The 18,201-nt window shown below is 54.4% G+C and overlaps 1 protein-coding gene across 4 annotated transcripts in view; it reads right to left on the bottom strand.

Moving 5' to 3' along the window:
- Window positions 1-492: 492 nt before the first annotated feature.
- SLC6A1 (solute carrier family 6 member 1) overlaps window positions 493-18,201 on the bottom strand; it is a 42,558-nt gene continuing 24,849 nt past the window's right edge. For all 4 annotated transcript variants that reach the window (XM_023619968.2, XM_023619969.2, XM_005600373.4 and 1 more), the window contains 12 exons: window positions 17,741-17,841; window positions 16,754-16,863; window positions 15,053-15,185; window positions 11,985-12,119; window positions 11,659-11,762; window positions 11,216-11,340; window positions 9,810-9,922; window positions 9,297-9,428; window positions 7,733-7,835; window positions 6,569-6,669; window positions 4,850-5,017; window positions 493-2,801 (listed from right to left, as the gene is read on the bottom strand). In XM_023619968.2, the coding sequence (XP_023475736.1) occupies window positions 2,697-2,801; window positions 4,850-5,017; window positions 6,569-6,669; window positions 7,733-7,835; window positions 9,297-9,428; window positions 9,810-9,922; window positions 11,216-11,340; window positions 11,659-11,762; window positions 11,985-12,119; window positions 15,053-15,185; window positions 16,754-16,863; window positions 17,741-17,841 (1,430 nt within the window). In that variant the 3' untranslated portion in view covers window positions 493-2,696. The remainder of the gene's footprint in view (window positions 2,802-4,849; window positions 5,018-6,568; window positions 6,670-7,732; window positions 7,836-9,296; window positions 9,429-9,809; window positions 9,923-11,215; window positions 11,341-11,658; window positions 11,763-11,984; window positions 12,120-15,052; window positions 15,186-16,753; window positions 16,864-17,740; window positions 17,842-18,201) is intronic.

Genomic DNA, 18,201 nt, shown 5'->3' on the forward strand with positions numbered 1-18,201 from the left:
GTCCTCACAGCGGTTCTGCTTCCCAGACTGAAGCTTGATGGAGGAAGAGAGAGTCAAGATGTCAACCACTGGTGAGTCAGAGTGTCCGCTGAACCATCCTTACAGTTTCTCTGGAGAATTTACATTTTTCTTCAATAAGATTTAAAGATTTAATATTTTGAGGAATGAATCATGAGTGAAAGAAATGAATCTTGTTAACTAAATATGCTTCTATTATCCTAGTCTTAGACCTTTCTTTAGTTGACCACATTAAAGTTTCTTAGAACAGTGAAAACACCTCTCTTACGTGGCCTGGAATCATTTTCTATCCACTCATTCTGAGACTTTTGGGGAGTCCAGCTGCATCTTGCCGGATTTTCAGCCCACATCTGTCTGTCTGTCTGTCTCTCTCTGTGTTAGCGAAAAAAGGTTTGTGTGTATGTGTTGTTTTTCTGATGAAAGAGGCTACTGTGCGCTGCCCCCCCCCCGCCGCAAAGAACTGAAACCCTGACATTGTATATCATAGAACCTTTATTATTTTTCCTCTAAATTCTTAGAAACGTACATAATGCCCGTGCTCTAGTTATGACACCATTTATAGACATTTAAAATGCATTTTCATTTATAAATATTTTACATTTGGTCCATAGAACAGATAATTTTACTAAATAATACTGTAGTTTTTTTTAAACAGGCTCTGTATATAGTTTGAATATGTATATATTACATATATATTTTTTAATATAGAGATAGATTTACTTGGTGATCTGAGAATAAATCCTTATTGCAAAAAAAAAGCATATATGATAATACAATATCTTCCCCCCCCCAGGGCACATACTAAAAAAGTGACACATATTCACAGTTCTCACAGTATTGTACGATATGTAATCTTGTGCTATATAAGTAGGTTTGCATGGAAATCAGTTATGGGATTTCTTGCCCAACATCTCACTTCGATTTGTTTACAAACACAAAATACACTGCATTTGTCTCAGAAAGACTTGGTCTTAGTTTCACACTGAAGAACAAAGAGAAAGTCAGAAGGCTTCTGCCCTTATTCTAGAGGAATTCACACAGGATGCGGGGGACCACGAGGCAGTGAAGGGTCCCTCCCAGCTAAACGCTGCCATGAGACAACACGGGCGCATCTTGGTCCCGTGTGCCTGGCCAGCATTCGGGATGCCCGAGCAAGGAGACTATTTCACAGATGAGCTCAGGAGCAGCCTCCGGGTTTCCTACACGATATCGAACGGGACCCTAGATACCACACGCGAGGAGGAAGGAACATGAGTGTGCATTTACACGGGGACGCGTACTTTTTGTTTTCTCTACGATAATGTGCTTAATATTCTGAGGGTGATACTTATTGCAAGAGCTGGTATGCTGGTCACTTTCGGATGAGAATGACAAGAGATTAAAAAACCCACAGTCACAGTTATTTACCATAGTTCTTAAGGGTTAGTCGTAAAACACAGTTTGTGAGCTAACGAGCTAAGGAGCTACGGGGCACAACAGATGATGGCTACATGGGACCCATCTCCCCGGCCAACGAGAAACGCGGAGCCCTGGAGCCCGGAAGATCTGTCTTCACTGGATGTGCCACCAGCCACCACGGAGCCCAGTTCCGGACAGGGACATCTACCACTCTCCCTCAAAGCAGTTTGAATCTCGGAAGCACATGGGGGGCGGAGGGGGGGCATCTCTGGATTAACTGGAGCTCCTCAGTTAGGGGGCTAGGGGGACGTTAGTTTCAGGAGTTTCAAAGAAGGTGCGAGGGCAGCAGCTTTGTGGGGTGGCAGTGAGGGGGACAGCTGAAGAGGGGGCCTGAAGATAACTGATGCCATTGACTCAAGGACACAAGTGCACCTGGATTTCCTCTGTTCTGCTCTGTAAAGCCGGGCTGCCTAAGAGAGACGGGGCCCTGAGCAGGGAGTGTCCCCGGAGCCCACTCAGGCCCCCCGAATGGCAATAAAAAAAAAATCGATTGTGCTCGTGGCCGTTTTCCGAAGAGCAGGCCAGTCTGGAATGCTCGCCGTGGCGGCAGGTGCAACCGGAATGGCCCAGCGAGGAGCGGGCCTGGCCGCTGAGCTCCAGAGATGCTCTTCAGCTGCGAGGCAGGGAGAAAGGAGATTGCTGGAGAAAGCTGCCCTGGGAATTCTGACTGACCATCCTTGGGGGTGGTTTTGTCAAGCTGCCTCGGGAAGGAGAAAACCGAAACCTGACCGAGCTCCGGGCCCCTGCTCCAGGAGAGTGAGCTCTCCCTGGATATCCCTGTCACACAACGCCCTTTCACGCGGACAGAGCAGCATTCCGACCAAAGCCAGCTCCCGCAAAGTCCAAGATAACAGTCGTGGGTTTGGGCAGTAAGAGAACAGTCAGGAATACGACTAAAAGCCAGGAGGGGGCGGCTGCTCCCCGTCACACTCGCTGGCGGGATAAGAAGGATCTACCTGGGCGGTCACGAACACCGCCTGCTTGGTGCTAAGGGGCCCGGATTATAAAGGTCCCCAGCCCGGGGGTCAGAGCCATCGGGTATCTGCCCACGGCGGGGCCCACGGAGGGTGTGACTGTCCCCCACCTCCCTCTCTGCGTGGTGATGGAGTCTGGACTCGCCACTCGAGGTAGGTTGAGATAGATGGTATCTTCAGACGTCAAGTGGTGGTCGTGGTCAGCCGGGGCAGGGGGTGACAGTGGCGGTTGGTGAGTGCCCACACCTAGATGTAGGCCTCTTTGCTGGCTGAGCCACTGGCCTGGGGCTGCTCCGGCCCATTCTCTGGACGAACAATGTCTTCGCTGGGCTGGATCATGACCTGGATGCGCTGCGGGCACCAGGGAGAGTTGGGGTTGGGATGAGAAAGGCCGCCCCATTCCCCCACCCTCTCTGCACGTCCATCCTGTCTGCTCTGCCTTCAGATGGCACCAGACGCCGGCCTCGTCCCCACATCTCCATACCCTGCAACGCTCCTGCCTGGGCCACGCCAGCTCTCCTCTCCTTGGGTTATTGCAATAACCCCCACTGCCCTCCACTTTCATTCTTGCCCATCATCCCTTCCTCTATTCTCAACACAGCAGCTGGAGGGGTTATGTTAAAACCAAAGTCACATCACTTCCCTCTACTTCTCAGGACCAACAGCGGCTCCCATTTCACCAAAGTCCTACAAGGCCCCACACCATCTGGCCCCTGTCACCTCAGACCTTGATGTCCTCCCCTCGCCCCTCTCACTTACTCCACTCCAGCCGCACTGGCCTCCCCACTGACCCTCACACACGCCAAGCATGTGCCTACCTCACAGCCTTTGTACTTGCTATACCCTGTGTCTGGGACATCTTTCCTTTCAGATAGTTACACAGCTCCATCTCTATGTCCTTAGGACTTGCCCAGTACTTTCTTCTCAGCAGGGCCTTGCTCCGCACTCTCTAAACCTCCTCCTACTTTATTTTTCCCCATAGTACTCATCCTCACCTAATATGCTTTTATTTTAATTGTTGATCTTCCTCTACTAGAATGTAAGCCCCACGAGGGTGGGACTTTTGCCTATATTGTTCATGGCTGTGTCTCCAGCACTGACAGTACTGTCTGGCACATAGTAGGTGTTCAATACATATTTGCCAAAGGGATGATCCCCACTACCTTCTCTGCACACACCCCCTGAAACCCTGCCCCTTCAGACAGTGCACCACCTTCAGACATGCCTGGCCCACCTTTTCCACCGCTGGGCCTTTGCACAGGCTGTGCTCCCTTCCTCAAATGCACCCCTTTGCCTATCTGCCACTCTAAGACCTGTCTGCCTTTTGAGGTTGAGCAGAGGATCATGGAAAACAAAAGCACTGGACCTGGAGTTGGAAGAAAGGGCTGTGAGCCCTGGCTCTGCTAATAACTCACTGCAAGGGATGGCTAAGAGCTTCCCTTGGCCTCAGTTTCTCCATCTGTGAAAGGAGGTGGCGGGCCCAGGGGCTGCACACAAACCCCCTCCCTGTTGTCCTTATGCTGCAGACCACAGAGCTCCCGCCTCTGGCTCTGAGGGGTCTGGAAGGCACATCTTGGTGGGCTCCAGGGCCTCCCAGCTGTGGCCCCCATCTTGCGACTCCCCGCCCCTCCTCAGCGAAATCTCAGCCTACACTTACTCCATCCACGTCTCTAGCTCTTGGGTCCCTCCAGCTGCCCGTTTCACTTGAGAACTCAATATAATTTAACACAGAGCTGGCGTGGACCTGGAACGTGCTGGTGGGTCCCTGCTGGGGGCAGCATGCCCTACAGGCTGTGTCTTTCCTTGAGGGTAAGACCACGTTCTCTCTTTATCAAGCCTACAAATGAAGTCTGGAGAAAGCCCTCAGTACATCTGATCCCACCCTTCATCTGCTTCAAACCCTTCATGGCTCCCCAGTGCCCTCAGGATAAAGTCCAAAGTGCTTGTGCTGATTTTCAAAGCCCTTCATGATTTGGCCCAAGCTCTTTACCTCCCCAACCTCACCTCTTAGCACCCCCTTTGCACCCCCCAATTAAACCCTCCGGCCACACTGATCTCTCTTCAGTTCACCAAATGCCATTTATACCCCTGGGCCTTTGCACATGCCTCCTGTCCCCTTCTAGGAACATTCTTTCTGCTTCTATTTTTAACTCTGACTCATCTTTAGGCCACTGCTCAGCGATCCTTTCTTTCAAGAAGCCTTCCCTAACCCTCCTTGACCCAGCAGGGTAACCCATCACCATGGTTTACCCCAATCATGGTGCTTCTAACACTCTCTCATCATTGGTTATTGACTTGTCCATCTCCCCAATTAGACTGTGGCTCCACAAGGGTAGGGCCTGTGCCCAGCACAGTGGGGAAAAGGGATCAGCATTCTGAAGGGTGGAGTAGAGCCTTACCTGCTTCAGGGACCCCTTTAAGGTGAGGAACATGTAGGCCATGTAGCCGGGGATGAGGACCATGGAAGACAGGGCCATGAGCCAGCCCACGCCCTGGCCCCACTTGGGGAACACGTAGCTTCCCATGGTGAGGGGCGTCATCTGCACAGCACTGAAAATGAACACGCCCTGGGGAGGGGGGAGAGGAGGGAGAGGGGGCAGTCAGTCACCCAGAGTGGACTACCATGTCCTGCTAGACCCTGAAGCTGATCAGTCCACTGCCCTCCGCCCCGGCCCCAAGGCTGACCCTCACAAGGGCCCAGCATCTTGGCAAGCCTGCAGCCAAGGCCACCGCTGGTACAGGAGGCGCCTTTGTGCCTAATAGAAAAAGGTACCTCTTCTGGGAGGACCAATAGCAAAAGGCTCCTTCTAAGAACAAACAGAAAAGGGCACCCCTTCTAGGAGAACCAGTATGAAGAAGGACCTCTCTCTGGAAGGACCAATAGAAAAAGGCGTCCTCTCTAGGGAGACCAAGAGAAAAAGGCACCCTGTCTAGGCAGACCAAGAGAAAAAGGCGCCCTGTCTAGGAGGACCAATAGAAAAAGGCGCCCTCTCTAGGTGGACAAATAGAAAAAGGCGCCCTCTCTAGGCGGACCAAGAGAAAAAGGTGCCCTGTCTAGGCAGATCAATAGAAGCGGGCACCCCTTCTGGGAGAACCAGTATGAAGAAGGACCCCTCTCTGGAAGGACCAATAGAAAAAGGCACCCTCTCCAGAAGGACCAATAGAAAAAGGCGCCCTCTCTAGGTGGACCAACAGAAAAAGGCGTCCTCTCTAGAAGGACCAATAGAAAAAGGCGCCCTCTCTAGGAGGACCAATAGAAAAAGGCGCCCTCTTTAGGAGGACCAATAGAAAAAGGCGCCCTCTCTAGGCGGACCAATAGAAAAAGGCACCCTCTTTAGGAGGACCAATAGAAAAAGGCGCCCTGTCTAGGCAGATCAATAGAAGCGGGCACCCCTTCTGGGAGAACCAGTATGAAGAAGGACCCCTCTCTGGAAGGACCAATAGAAAAAAGCACCCTCTCCAGAAGGACCAATAGAAAAAGGTGCCCTCTCTAGGTGGACCAACAGAAAAAGGCGCCCTCTCTAGAAGGACCAATAGAAAAAAGACCCCTCTCTAGAAGGACCAATAGAAAAAGGCATCCCTTCCTCCAGGTTAATCAGCTTGGCAAGCAGAACAAAAGTTGGATGTCAGCCCCAGTCCACCATCAGCTAGGTGCCCTTGTGCAGGACACAATACATGCAGTGGCCCAGCCCCCACCCCAAGGGACAGCCCCTTCCCAGGCCTGCTCACGCCTCAGCTTCCGGTGGCCAGAGGGAGCGAAGGAGGCTGGGACTGAAAGGCCTCGCTGACAATAGCTTGGGCTTCGGAATCAGGCCCGCCTGGTTTGAGGGCAGCACCAAATAGCTGGTGATGCTGGCTGGTGAGCCCCCGGGGCCCTCAGCAGGAAAGTTGGGCACTAAGGCCTGTTTTGCAGAGATTTGTGAGGATGCTAGTGTGTCCTGTACCATGCAGGGCACAGAGTAGCTGCTCAACGGATGGGAGGCAGTAGTATTATTAGGGAACAGGGTCCGGGGCCTCTTGCACCCGCCTTTGCCTCCAGAAGTTTCTCTCTGGACCTGTCTCCCCAGGGCCTGGTGTGGGGCCTCATCATGTCAGGGCTGGTGGAACCTTGTTCTTACCGCCACAATGATTGGGGTGAAGAAGGACCAGCAGAGTTTCCACCAGATGCAGGGCCTGGAGCCGACCATTTCTTGGATGTTGTCATAGAATCGGTTGACGCCTGTGACATTGGAGTGGAGGGAGAGATGGGCAGGAGGGAGGGAAGAGCTGTGGGGACTACAGGCTCAAAGCCCTGATCTGCCGCTTTCTCACGGTGCGAGCATGGGCAAGTCACCTAACTTCTCTGACCCTCAGTGTCCTCATCTGTAACCTGGGCTGGTGCTCCAGTGCGTCCTCATTGTCTAAGTATTCAACAACCAAATCCCCACGGCATCCCGGCCCATGAAAAGATCTACCAACCAAAGCACATACTTACAAAACATGTCCCACCACGCCGCATGTGCCTCCCACTCTACCCCTGTCCCAGCCATTCCTTCAGAGCCTTGCTGGATGGGGGCTATGCCATAAGCAACTGGCAACAGAGAGCAAAGATGAATGGCAGATCTTGCAGGAAGACCGCCGACGTCACCAAGTTCAAGAGAATGACGCTGGGCACCGCTTGGCTTGCACCACTCGGCTTATATGCAAAGTCACCGCCCAGTGAGGACCTGACGGTGCTGGGCAGTTAGAGAGGGAGGAGGGGAAATGACAAGGAGGGTGAGGTGGCAAAGAAGGTACGACGAACACCAAGGACTGAGGGACCCTGGGGGGCATTTCAGACACATAGTCTGGCTGTGACCATCCAAGTAGGGGAGGCCATCCTTTCGACTACCCTGCAGTGGGGTCTGGCAACTTGGCCACCAAAGAAACAAATAAAATCACTGTTTCCTTTGTTCATTGTTCTAAGGTAGTGCACACTTTTAATTACAGCCCAGCTTTTGTTAAATATTTAGCTTTAGAATGTTTTTGGTAATTTTGGTTTCCCTTTTCTAGATAAAATCTCAAACAAACCTTTTTGATCCCAAAATTTATGAATACAATTTTGGCTCCCCTTTTAAATGAATTTACTTAACTTTCCTTCTTATGGTGTATTCTGAACACGGGACGTCCTGCACTCATTTCCTCAGCTGTGAGCACTGAACACATTATTGTAGGGAAACAGCCCGCTGTTCAAGGTGTATTGTATGACACCTGAGGGAAGGAAGGAGGGAGGGAGGGAGGGAGCAGGAGGGGCCGATGCTCACCATAAAACCAGGAGATGGAGACACACTCAAAGAACACGAGAAACAGCAGGCTCATGCCACTGGCCGAGTAGTAATCGAAGAGTTTGAAGACATAAATGCCCCCCTGCAAGAGGAAAAGAGGGAGCGGGCCCACTCCCCTCAGTGCCCAGTGCACTCGATCCCCGCTCCACAAGGCCTCTGGAGTCTGGCGGGCTTGGTGTTAGGCCACATGCAGCAAGAAGGCTTGCGGGTAGATTAGAGGAAGCACTGAGGGTCGAGTGACTGTGAGAGGATGTGGTCTTTGACTCGCTGGGGACGGGGAAGACAATGGCCAGGTGGCAGAGGGAAAGGCCCCATTTCTGGTAAGGCTAGGGGCAGAAAGAGGAGTTGGTTGCCCGAGCCATCTTTCCACAATGCCAAATCAGTCATGTCTCTCCTCCGTTAAAAGCTTCCACAGCTTAAATAAGACAATAATGTAACACACAAATAAGTAGAGAGCTAGAAAATAAAATAAAATAAAATTCAAATGTCTCAGCCTCCAAGGTCCTGCCTGATCTGCTTCTGCACTCCCTACCTACCCTCTCACTCCCTCTGCCCCACCACACTGGCCTTGTCTCTGTCCCTCCATCTGGCCAAGCCCATTCCCACCTCAGGGCCTTTGCACCGGCTGTGCTTTCTTCCTCTAGCTAGAGCTCCCCCTGGCTGGCTCTTCCTCATCACTTGAGTCTCAGCTCAACTGTCACTACTTCAGAGGGACCGCCCCTGACTACCCTGTCCGGGGTAGCACCCCTCCCAGTCCCGGTGGCTTTCTCCGTCCTACTATCCTCTTTTCCTCCTGGCACTTTACACTCTCTGAAATGATCTAATTTGTATGTTGGTCTGCCCACCAGAACGTAAGCTCCAGGAGAGCAGATACCATGTCTGTCATGTTAGCTGCTTAGTCTCCAGCATCACGCGAGACCCACAGTCGGTGTTCAGCAACCATGAAGGAGTGAAGGGAAGAATGGGCAATAATTCTGGGTCTGAACTGTATTTGGATTGGGGCGGAGTTTTGTGGATGGGACACCAGATCCACAGGCTGAGCTCACGGCTTTGGGGTCACCTACATTTACAGTACAATTTATCAGTTCTGTGTCTGTCTTCTGACTCGCCTGGGAGGGCCTTGAAGGAAGAGAGCGTTGCTCATTAACATGGACAGAAAAGGAGGAGCTGGAAGGACGGGAAGGGGCACTGTCAACTTCAAAGGCCCAACTCCAGCCTGAGGTTTACGTCTTTCAGACCTCAGGGCCTGCACCCCCTCCTCCAGGAAGCAGCCCGGGGTGCCCCAGGCTGGGGCAGGGGCTGTATTCTCTAGCTGTGTCTTATCATTTGTAGCTCAGTGTCTGTGTCTCCCACCAGCCTGGGAGCCCCTTGAGGGCAGGGACCCCATGTGGCTCACTGCTGTACAGGTGTGCAGGGTTTGGCACAGAGATGGTGCTCAAGGAACAGACAAACAGTGGGATAGCACAAGGTTGGGGCAAAGAGGACCTGGGACCGGCCCTGGGGCAGGCGGCACCAGGGGCGTGCCGGTGCTGACCGAGCTCACCTGGGTGATGTTGGAGAGGCCGATCAGGTAGGAGACGATGCAGACGGCAGCAATGAAGAGCTCCCTGCGGTTGCGGAGGAGTCTGGGGTACTCGTCCACCAGGGCTGTGATGAAGCCTTCCACGGTGCAGAACTGCAGGGGGAACGCAGGTCAGCCAGGTGCGGCAGCCCCTAGCCCCAGCCCACCCAAAGCCTGACCCTCTGGGGAAGACCAAAGAGGCCCCGTAGCATCGGGACAAACAGGGTCAGGAGAGCCCTGGGACCCAGGCCTGATTCTGCCTCTGCTCCCTTTGTGACCTCAGGAGGCCCTTCCCTCGGGGCATCAGTTTCCCCATTGGAAAATGGAGAAAGTGGCTAAGCTGATCCCTGAAATCTCATGTGGTGGAACGTTCTAGAAGTCTGAACTCTTGGCCATCTTCTTGGGACCTAAGGCAATGGGCTCCTCTCCCTGCTTGCTCCTGGACCTACGCGGCTGGGTGGGGGTGCCTCAAGGTGCCAGAGAGGGCATCCTCACCTGGCTGTCGATGCCCAGCATGAGCAGCATGGAGAAGAAGAGGATGGCCCAGAGAGGAGAGATGGGCAGCTGGGTCACCGCCTCTGGGTATGCCAGGAAGGCCAGCCCGGGGCCTGCGGAGGGAAGGGCAAAAGAACGAAAGAAAGAACAGGCTCTGAGCACCTCCAGCATACCCAGCACACCACCCACTTTCTAAGCTTTATTTCGTCTTTGGAGTAACCTTTGGGTGAATGTTGTCAGCCCCTTTTTCTAGTTGAGGAAACAGTGCATGTGTGGTGGGGGCTATAGGGTTGGGTCCAGAGGCAAGGGGACCAGTGAGATGAGATGAGGGGCTGCAGGGGCCTAGCCAGCGGTGGGGACACTGCAGGTGCAGAGAGGTGGCCAGATGGAGAGGCTCTCGGGAGGTGGGATGGGCAGGTCCTGGTATGGGTGGTTTGCAGGTGAAGGTGAGGGTAGGGTCCAGAGCGATGCTGGGGCTCTGGCCTGGGGACTGGACAGTGGAACCGTGTGCTGCAGTGGGGAGCACAGAGGAGAGATGGCTGCAGGAGGTCAGTTTGGGACACGCTGTGTTTGAGTGTCTGGGGGCGCGGGTGTTCAAGAGATCAGGGAAAACCCTGGAAGGAGAAGGAAAGAGATTGTAACCTCCCAGGGGTCTGGCTCTGGAAAGCAGGGGTGTGGCTAGGGAGTTCCAGAGAAACAAGATGGCAGGCTGCCTGTGTAGGGGAGAGGAGGACCTCAGTGGAGAAGGGTCCTTTCTGCAGGAGCAGCCCAATTCTCCATGACGGCAAAGGGACAAGTCACGCTGCCCCCGAGTCTCAGGGCTCCGCCGTGCACACAGTGGGTCCCTCAGCTTGCCATTTTCCTGGCTGAGCAGGGAAGGGGGCTTTGCCTTGCACCCTGTGGCATCGATGCCTGGGTGGCGAGCAGAGTGGGCACAGCCCACTTGGTGAGAACACTTTTGGAACTGGGACAAAGGCACTGATTTGGGGGCCTTGTGTCACGGTGGTGAGCACGTCTGAGTGGGACCAAAGTTTATATCTCAGAGGGCAAGAGTGGGTCTTCTCCCCCAGATGTCCAGGACTGTGCTGCAAGAGTCAGAATGGCCAGGCTTTGCAATCAACCAGGCCTGGGCCCGACTCCAAAGTTCCACCACCTTTCTAGCTTGTGAACTTGAGCAGGTGACCTCAGTTTCTTCAGCTATGAAACGGGGCTAACAAGAGCATCGACCCCATAGGGTTGGGAAAATTCAGCGATACCCTCCGCATAAACGCTCAGAGCGCTGCCTGGCACCTAGTGACGCTCCATGCCAGGGCGCCAAGGTGGTGACGATAGCACGACAGCGCAAACGCGATGCGGTGAGCCCCTCCCTTCCCAGGAACCCTGGCCCTCCACTGTGCGGTGCTGACCTGAGGCCGCCACATCAGCAATAGACCTCTTGGTGACATGGGCCATGAAGCCCACGATGGAGAAGATGACAAATCCTGCGAACATGCTGGTGCACGAATTGATGCAGCAGACAATGATGGAGTCCCTGCAGAGGAGGGGGGGAGTCAGGGAGAGCGGGCCGGCAGGAAGGGGAGCTAGCGGGCAGTGGTTAGCGAGGGGCAAGGTAGAGGAGGGTGCCTGGGAGCGGAGCTACAGAGCAGGTGTGCTCCCACCACCAAGGAAGGGGCGGAACAGGAAGGAGTGGCCAGAAGGGATCGGCCTAGAGAGGAGAGGAGTTGACGGTGGAGAAAGGCCAGGGGGCGGGGCCGCGGAGGGGCGGGGCCGCGGAGGGGCGGGGCCGCGGAGGGGCGGGGCCGCGGAGGGGCGGGGCCGCGGGAGGAGGCGGCTCCCTGTGCTCTCGCACCTGTAGACGTTGTTGTGGAAAGAGTTGTAGCTCCCGAGAGCGATCAGCGATCCCAGGCCCAGCCCGTAGGAGAAGAAGATCTGGGTAGCCGCATCCAGCCACACCTATAAGCAGAATGATCAAAAATTAGTCAAAATTACAGTCACAGCCACAGCGCCCAAGTTCCTTTTCCATGTGCTAACCAGCTCTACCTGGACACACTCCTAGTCTACGCGTGAGGGTCAGAGGGGCGCAGGGATTTATCCCAAAGCTGGTTAATGGCTCAAGGCTCAGGTGTGCGCCTCCCAGCGGGCGCCCTCCAGGCCCGGGCCGCGAGGGCCGCTCACCTCTGAGTCGGACAGCTTGCGGAAGTTGGGCGTGATGTAGAAGAGGATGCCCTCCTTGGCCCCGGGCAGCGTCACTCCGCGGAAGAAGAGGATGATCAGCATGATGTAGGGATACGTGGCGGAGAAGTAGACCACCTGGGGGACAGCGGGCGCCGCGGTCACGCCCCTCCAGCGCGGCCGTGCGTTGCCCTTCCCCACTTCACCTGCGTGGGCACCTGCGTGGGTCCCTGTGAGGCTCCTGGACTCCTGACCTGCTCTGCTTGGCCGCTGTTCTGAAGCCCCTGGTTGGGGTCTGGACCAACCAGCTCAGCGCCCGGCTTTTCTCTCCCCCACCCCTCCTATTTTTTTATTTCTGTTTAAATTATTCAAGTAATAACGTGGTGACAGCAAAAATTTAAAATTACAAATGAACACACACACACACAGTTAAAGTTCCTTTCAACAGGCCGCAGAATATAAGTTACACAAGCGACAGGCCTTGTCTTTTTCACTTATGTTTTCCCAGCGCCTAGAAGAGTCCATGGTGTATAGTAGATACTCAATAAATGCCTGGCAGATACATAAATTCATGGATGCTAACATTTTAATGTTCCTCTTTTGAGACGTTCCTTTGCATATATGATCACATTTTCTTAGAAAATGAGGCTCAAATTATGTACTTAACTTTTCAGTTAACATTTTTAAAGTTAAAAAACACAGAGTACATGCAGCTTTGTTTCTCAGACATTTTATTGTCTTGTAACAACGTGACTTTTAATTATACAAAATAGTCCCTCGGGGGTCCCACCATCCTTTTTAAAGGCTCCACCACTGTCATCCATTTAGGTTGCTTCCAATTTTATGTGCATCTTAATAATACCACATTGGACACCCCTGTATGTAAATCTTTGTCTACAAAATTATTATTCTATTCTTGGGGAAAATTTCTAGAAGCGGAATCACCAAGTAAAAAGGAATAAACTTCTCAAAGGCTTCTAGTCCACATTGCCTAATTACCTTCCAGAAACCGACCTTCGTCCAGCATTACAGAGAACGCCTTTCCCACAAAGATGCCAGCACTGAGGATGATTATCTCAAAAATTATTTTTTGCCAAATTGATAATCAAAAGACTGATGTCATTGTCTGAAATTGCATTTCTTTGCTCACTAGCTCGGAAGAACAATTTTCAGGTTCAATGACCTTTATATCTCAGAGTCTGATTTGACCCCATTTCCTGGTCAGGGTGCATTGTTCTCTGGATTAGTTGCATCTCCCTGACTTGACTCTGAGACTCTTCCAGGTCAGGAAAGGCAGCCACGGTCCAGTAGAAAAATCACTGTATTTGGAATTAGGAAAAGGAGATTCAAAACCACCTGCATCGCCTACAAGCTATGGGACATTGGATCAATTCCTCGTCTCCTCGGAGCTGAGCATTTTCGAGTCCGGGAGATGGGTGCAATCAACCTTGCTACTCAGAAAGGCTGACTGCAAGAGGACACACAACGTGCTCGACAGGTGTCACCTAGATCTTGCACTTCAATGTGTCCTCCATGTTTAGCGCGGAGCTAGGTATGCAGCAGGTGCTCAGTAAATGCTTGTCGATGGATTGGTTGACTCACTCCAAAGATGCAATGAGAGGGACCCCACTTTCTGTCTCCACAAAGCAGTCAGTCACCTCATGTCACAGGAACTCTACATAGCACCCGAAAATGATTACGATGTCACGCATTGGGTGCCTACTATGTGCGAGGCATATGCTACACACTCGGCATAGATTATTCCCTTCCATCTTTGTGACAACCCTGTAAGGTACTATTATTGTGACCATTTAACAGATGCGGAGACTGAGGCTCAGAGAAGTGAAATGACGTGCCCGAGTGCACACAGCTAGGAACCAGGACACTGAGATCCAAACTCAGCTCTGTCTCTTCCACAGCCCTTAGGCGCTCCATTCTTCTGCCTCTGAAAGCTGGGCCGGGAGACACATGGCCCACCTCCTGCCAGCCTAGTCTAGGGACAGAGCAGAGAGGCTGTACCCCAGCCCTGGATCTGAGAGCCCGCCGGGTCCCAAGGTCCCACCAGACCGAAACAGGGTGGCTGTTCAGCAGCGGTGCCCACGCCCAAAGCTGGAATCCGCTAAGCTTCTGTTCTGCTCAGTTCAGCTTCTCGGGTGGTCCACCCCTCCCTGTCTGCGGCCCTACTCAGTTCAAATCCCTTCTCTCCCACTCTCCTGGTAAGACCTCAGACAACACACTGCCCTCAGTTTCCTCCAGGCCAGGGCCAGGGAGAGAGACGGCCATCTTCTGTCCCTGGACTCCTGGGGTGGGGCTTGAAGGGGGAAAGGGATGGGGACGAGGCCAGTTCCTCTCCCCCCAGTTTGATCAGCAGGGTCCCTGGATGTCCCCAGGCTGGACACCCAGGCTGGGCGTGGCTCTGCCCTTGCCCATAACAAAAACAAAAACACAACTCCCCTTGCTAGCTGCCCAGTTCTGTACAAAATCACCGTCTCATCTGATTGGCACGAGAAACCAAGGGATAAGCACAGGTATTAGCCACATCTTACAGAGGAGGAAATCGAGTTTCAGAGAGGTGAAGTGACTTGCCCGAGGTCACACAGCTAAGTAAATGGTCGAGCTGGGATGTGGACTCAGGACGGTTTGCATACAGGGCCTGAGTATTTAAGCATTAATCAGGCCGTCTCTCTCGCTCCTCAAAGGCTGGGATGTGAAGCCAGTGTCCAGGTCTGGACTGCCCACACCGAGAACAAGGCTTGGCACAGCACAGTTTGGTCAATGGTCCATGAGCAACAACTGCCTCTGTTTTGCGATGGCTCCCTCAGGACCAGGGGCCTCTCAAGGGACTTGCCGTGAGCCTGGTGCTGCGCTAAGGGCCTGACTTGCATTATTTTCTTTAATCCTCACAGCTGCCCAGAAGCAGAGTGATGTTATTATTCCCATTTTACAGGAAAGGAAACGGAGACACAGAGAGATGAAGGGAGCTGCTCAACCAAGGCTGGACAGGGCTCTTGAGAGATGCAGACTCCTTGCCAGGACAGAGACCCTCCCACCCCCACTGTGCACATCCTTACCTTTCCAGTCCAGCCAACACCCTTCCAGATACAGAAATACACAAGGATCCAGGCGATGGCCAGGGTGATGGCCAGAGGCCAGCGGATCTGCCCTGGCTTATCCAGCCCGTCTGTCATCTGATGCATGTTGCGCCTGGTGGGACAGTGGAGAGAGGAGACAGTCACGGGGGCTGGCGGGAGCTGGAGTGACCCGGGGGTGCCCAGGGCGTGGACCCTCCACCGTGATTGTGCTGACAGCTGTGATCACCGAGATGCAAGAGCGGGGTGGGGACGGAGGGGCCCAGCATACTAATCGGTAGATAGTGCTGTCTGCTCAAGGGACCTGCAGTGCCACGTCCTGCTGCCATCACTGCTCCCCTGGATGGCTGCAGCCCTCCTACAGACCCCTTCCTTCGTGTTGCTCTGTCCCCACTCCAGCCCCAGGGCTCCTTCTAAATTGCAAGTCTGCTCATGTCCGTCTCCTGCTCGGATCCGGCAGCAAATGGCTCCCTGTGGTTCTCAGCAGGAAGGGGACCTCACAAGGCCTGCAGAAGCCGGCCCTGCCTCCCTCTCCAGCCCAGCTCTCAGCACGGCCCCCTCTCATCAGTCTGGACCCCCGCGTGCCCTCACCGGCCTGCTCCCAGCCTTCACAATGCTCTTCCTTCCGCCAACACCTGTCTTCCCTGCGTTGGTTTTCATCCTCAGATGCAGGCCTCACCTGGGCCCACCACCTCCCGTGTGTCCCCTCTCTGAGCACTGGTCATCTGGTGTGTCACTGCCACTTTGCTCATCCCTGTCTCTAAGCAGACTGGCACACAGTAGGTGCTCAAGAAATGTTTGTTGAACAAATGGCTGAATGAAAAGCCTGAACCTGTGCAAGAGGGTTGCGTGTGGAAGATGCTGGAAGGCAGAACCAGCTGGAGCAGAATCTGATTTTCATCTGTAAGGAGACAGCCCAGCCAAGGACATTTCAGCACAAAGCGATTGGCTTCACGTGTTCTGACGCCTCCCGAGGACAGCTCCTCCTGGCAGCTTAGCCAAGGGGCACCGGGACCCTCAGGTTGCTCCCGGACCCTTTCGCGCTTCCGAACACAGCTGCCTCCTGCATGTCAAAGGGACCTGGGTCCCGGGAGCTCCCTTTGTAAAATCAGTGTCCCAACACACATCTTCTGTGACGCGCTCCCCTGAAGGTACAGTCAGCACGGCCTTCACTAAGGACTGGGGGATGTGTGTGTCTTTATTCTGAGTGACTCCGGATTCTAAGGAGACTGGACTGGTCTTCAGGACAAATCGGGACTTTGTCGGCCTCTCCTGGCGGCTCCTCTCGGCCTGTACTGGTTGTCCCCTCGCTGGCTCAGCCTCCCCCCTCCTCCACCCGCTCCCTGCCCAGGAGGCTGATGGCCACCACGTCCTGGATCCCTCGCCCTCCAGCTTCGAGCTGGGCTGACCACCGGCGGGATCCCAGGGGTGGCGGGAGAGGGAGGTGGGGGGTGGGGAGTATTCTCCCCACTGGACCGTGGCTTCATCTGGAGCTGGGTCTCTACCAACGCCCAGAGCTCGTGCCCAGCAGCTGTCCACAGTCCAGCTCCCCCCAGGGGAGGACAGGGCCTCACCCTCCTGGTGGCGTCCTCAGCCCCGCCCTCGTCTCCACAAACAGTCCTCCCCCAACTCTTCCACCGCCCTCGAGGCTGACGCTGCCCCCGAGGGCCACCCCGCACTCACTCCCAGAACTCCACCACGGCGCTGGTCATGTTGGTGGTGTTGGCGATGCTGTAGTTGGAGAAGCAGCGGTCAGTGTTCCAGGGGTTGTCACACTGCTTCCACGGCAGCGTCTGTAAGGACACAGTGGCACAGACAAACCCCACTGAGGCCCCAGGTCCTGGCAACAGCGACCCCAGCCCACCTTGTCCACCCTCACGTCCCCCAGCCTCCTCACAGCTGTTGTCTAGACTCCCTGTTCCAACAGCTCCCGGATATGGGACGTGTTGTGATCTCCATTTTACAGATCAGAGAGGGGCAGCAGCTTGCTCAAGATCACACAGCTCTTAAGTGTCAGAGCTGAAATTTGAACCCTGGCCTTTTTACTCTGAAAACTAGCTTTCCAAGTCGTACCGTAAGGTCTCGTGTGTCCACCCTGGAGCCACTTCCCAGCTACGTGACCTTGGCTAAGAGATCTCACCCATTTGACGCTCTGCACACTGACGTCAGCAGTGAACACTCACAGGGCTTGCTCTTGGCCAAGGACAGTTCTAAGGGCTTTACACATATTTACTCCTCAATCCTCACAACATCCCTGGGAGGCAAGTTTCACTTTTACCCCCATTTTATAAATGAGGGCAATGTGGCTCAGAGAGGTTAAGTCTCTTTCCTGAAGTTGCACAGCTGGTATATACTAGGGTCGGGATTTGAACCCAGGCCGTCTGGGACCACACGAAATGAGCCAACGATGCCCACCTAGGAGGGGTGGCAGGAGGAGTAGTTGTTAGCCCACACGAAGTGCCTGGCTCAGCACCTGGCCCTAGTGGGTGCTCAGATCACAGTGCTCAGTTCGCAGTGCTAGACTTGTGGGAGATCAGGGCGGCTGGAGACAAGCCTCGCCCCTCGACCCCTGCCCAGAGGATCTGCCCTGGCGGCAGAAGGGCAGTCCCTGCTGACGGAGGCTGGGCTCCGGGGCCGGCTCCCTGCGGGGCGGGCCATGGGGGCACTCACCGTGGTGAAGGAGTTGTACAGGTAGTAGATGGCCCAGGAGATGATGACAATGTAGTAGATATTCAGCCAGAAGGACAGCACGGCGGCGGCCAGGCCCACACCTGGGGGTCAACGCGCCAGCACGACATTCACTTAATAGAGCGATAATAATAATGGTCCCGTCCAGGTCGTCGCTATCATTTTCCACGACGTCTACAATCTCCGGACCATGGAGAGGGGCGGGGGCTTGGCTGAGGTCACACACATGGGGGCAAGGGAGGGTGCCCGACCTGTCTGGGGCCGCACGGGCTGGCGGCAGGTGGCGCAGGCAAGAGTGACTCCCCTCGCGTCCCCCCGAGTGTCTGCGAGGCACTGAGCGGGCAGCAGAGAGAGCGGCACCCTGCCCTGGCCAGGGAGAGCTCAGAGGGCAGGGCCTCTGGACGGGGCCTCCTCTCCAACTCCACACCCTGGGCTCCGACGGG

The sequence above is a fragment of the Equus caballus genome, chromosome 16 (genome assembly GCF_041296265.1).
Source record: "Equus caballus isolate H_3958 breed thoroughbred chromosome 16, TB-T2T, whole genome shotgun sequence".
NCBI classification, from domain to species: domain Eukaryota; kingdom Metazoa; phylum Chordata; class Mammalia; order Perissodactyla; family Equidae; genus Equus; species Equus caballus.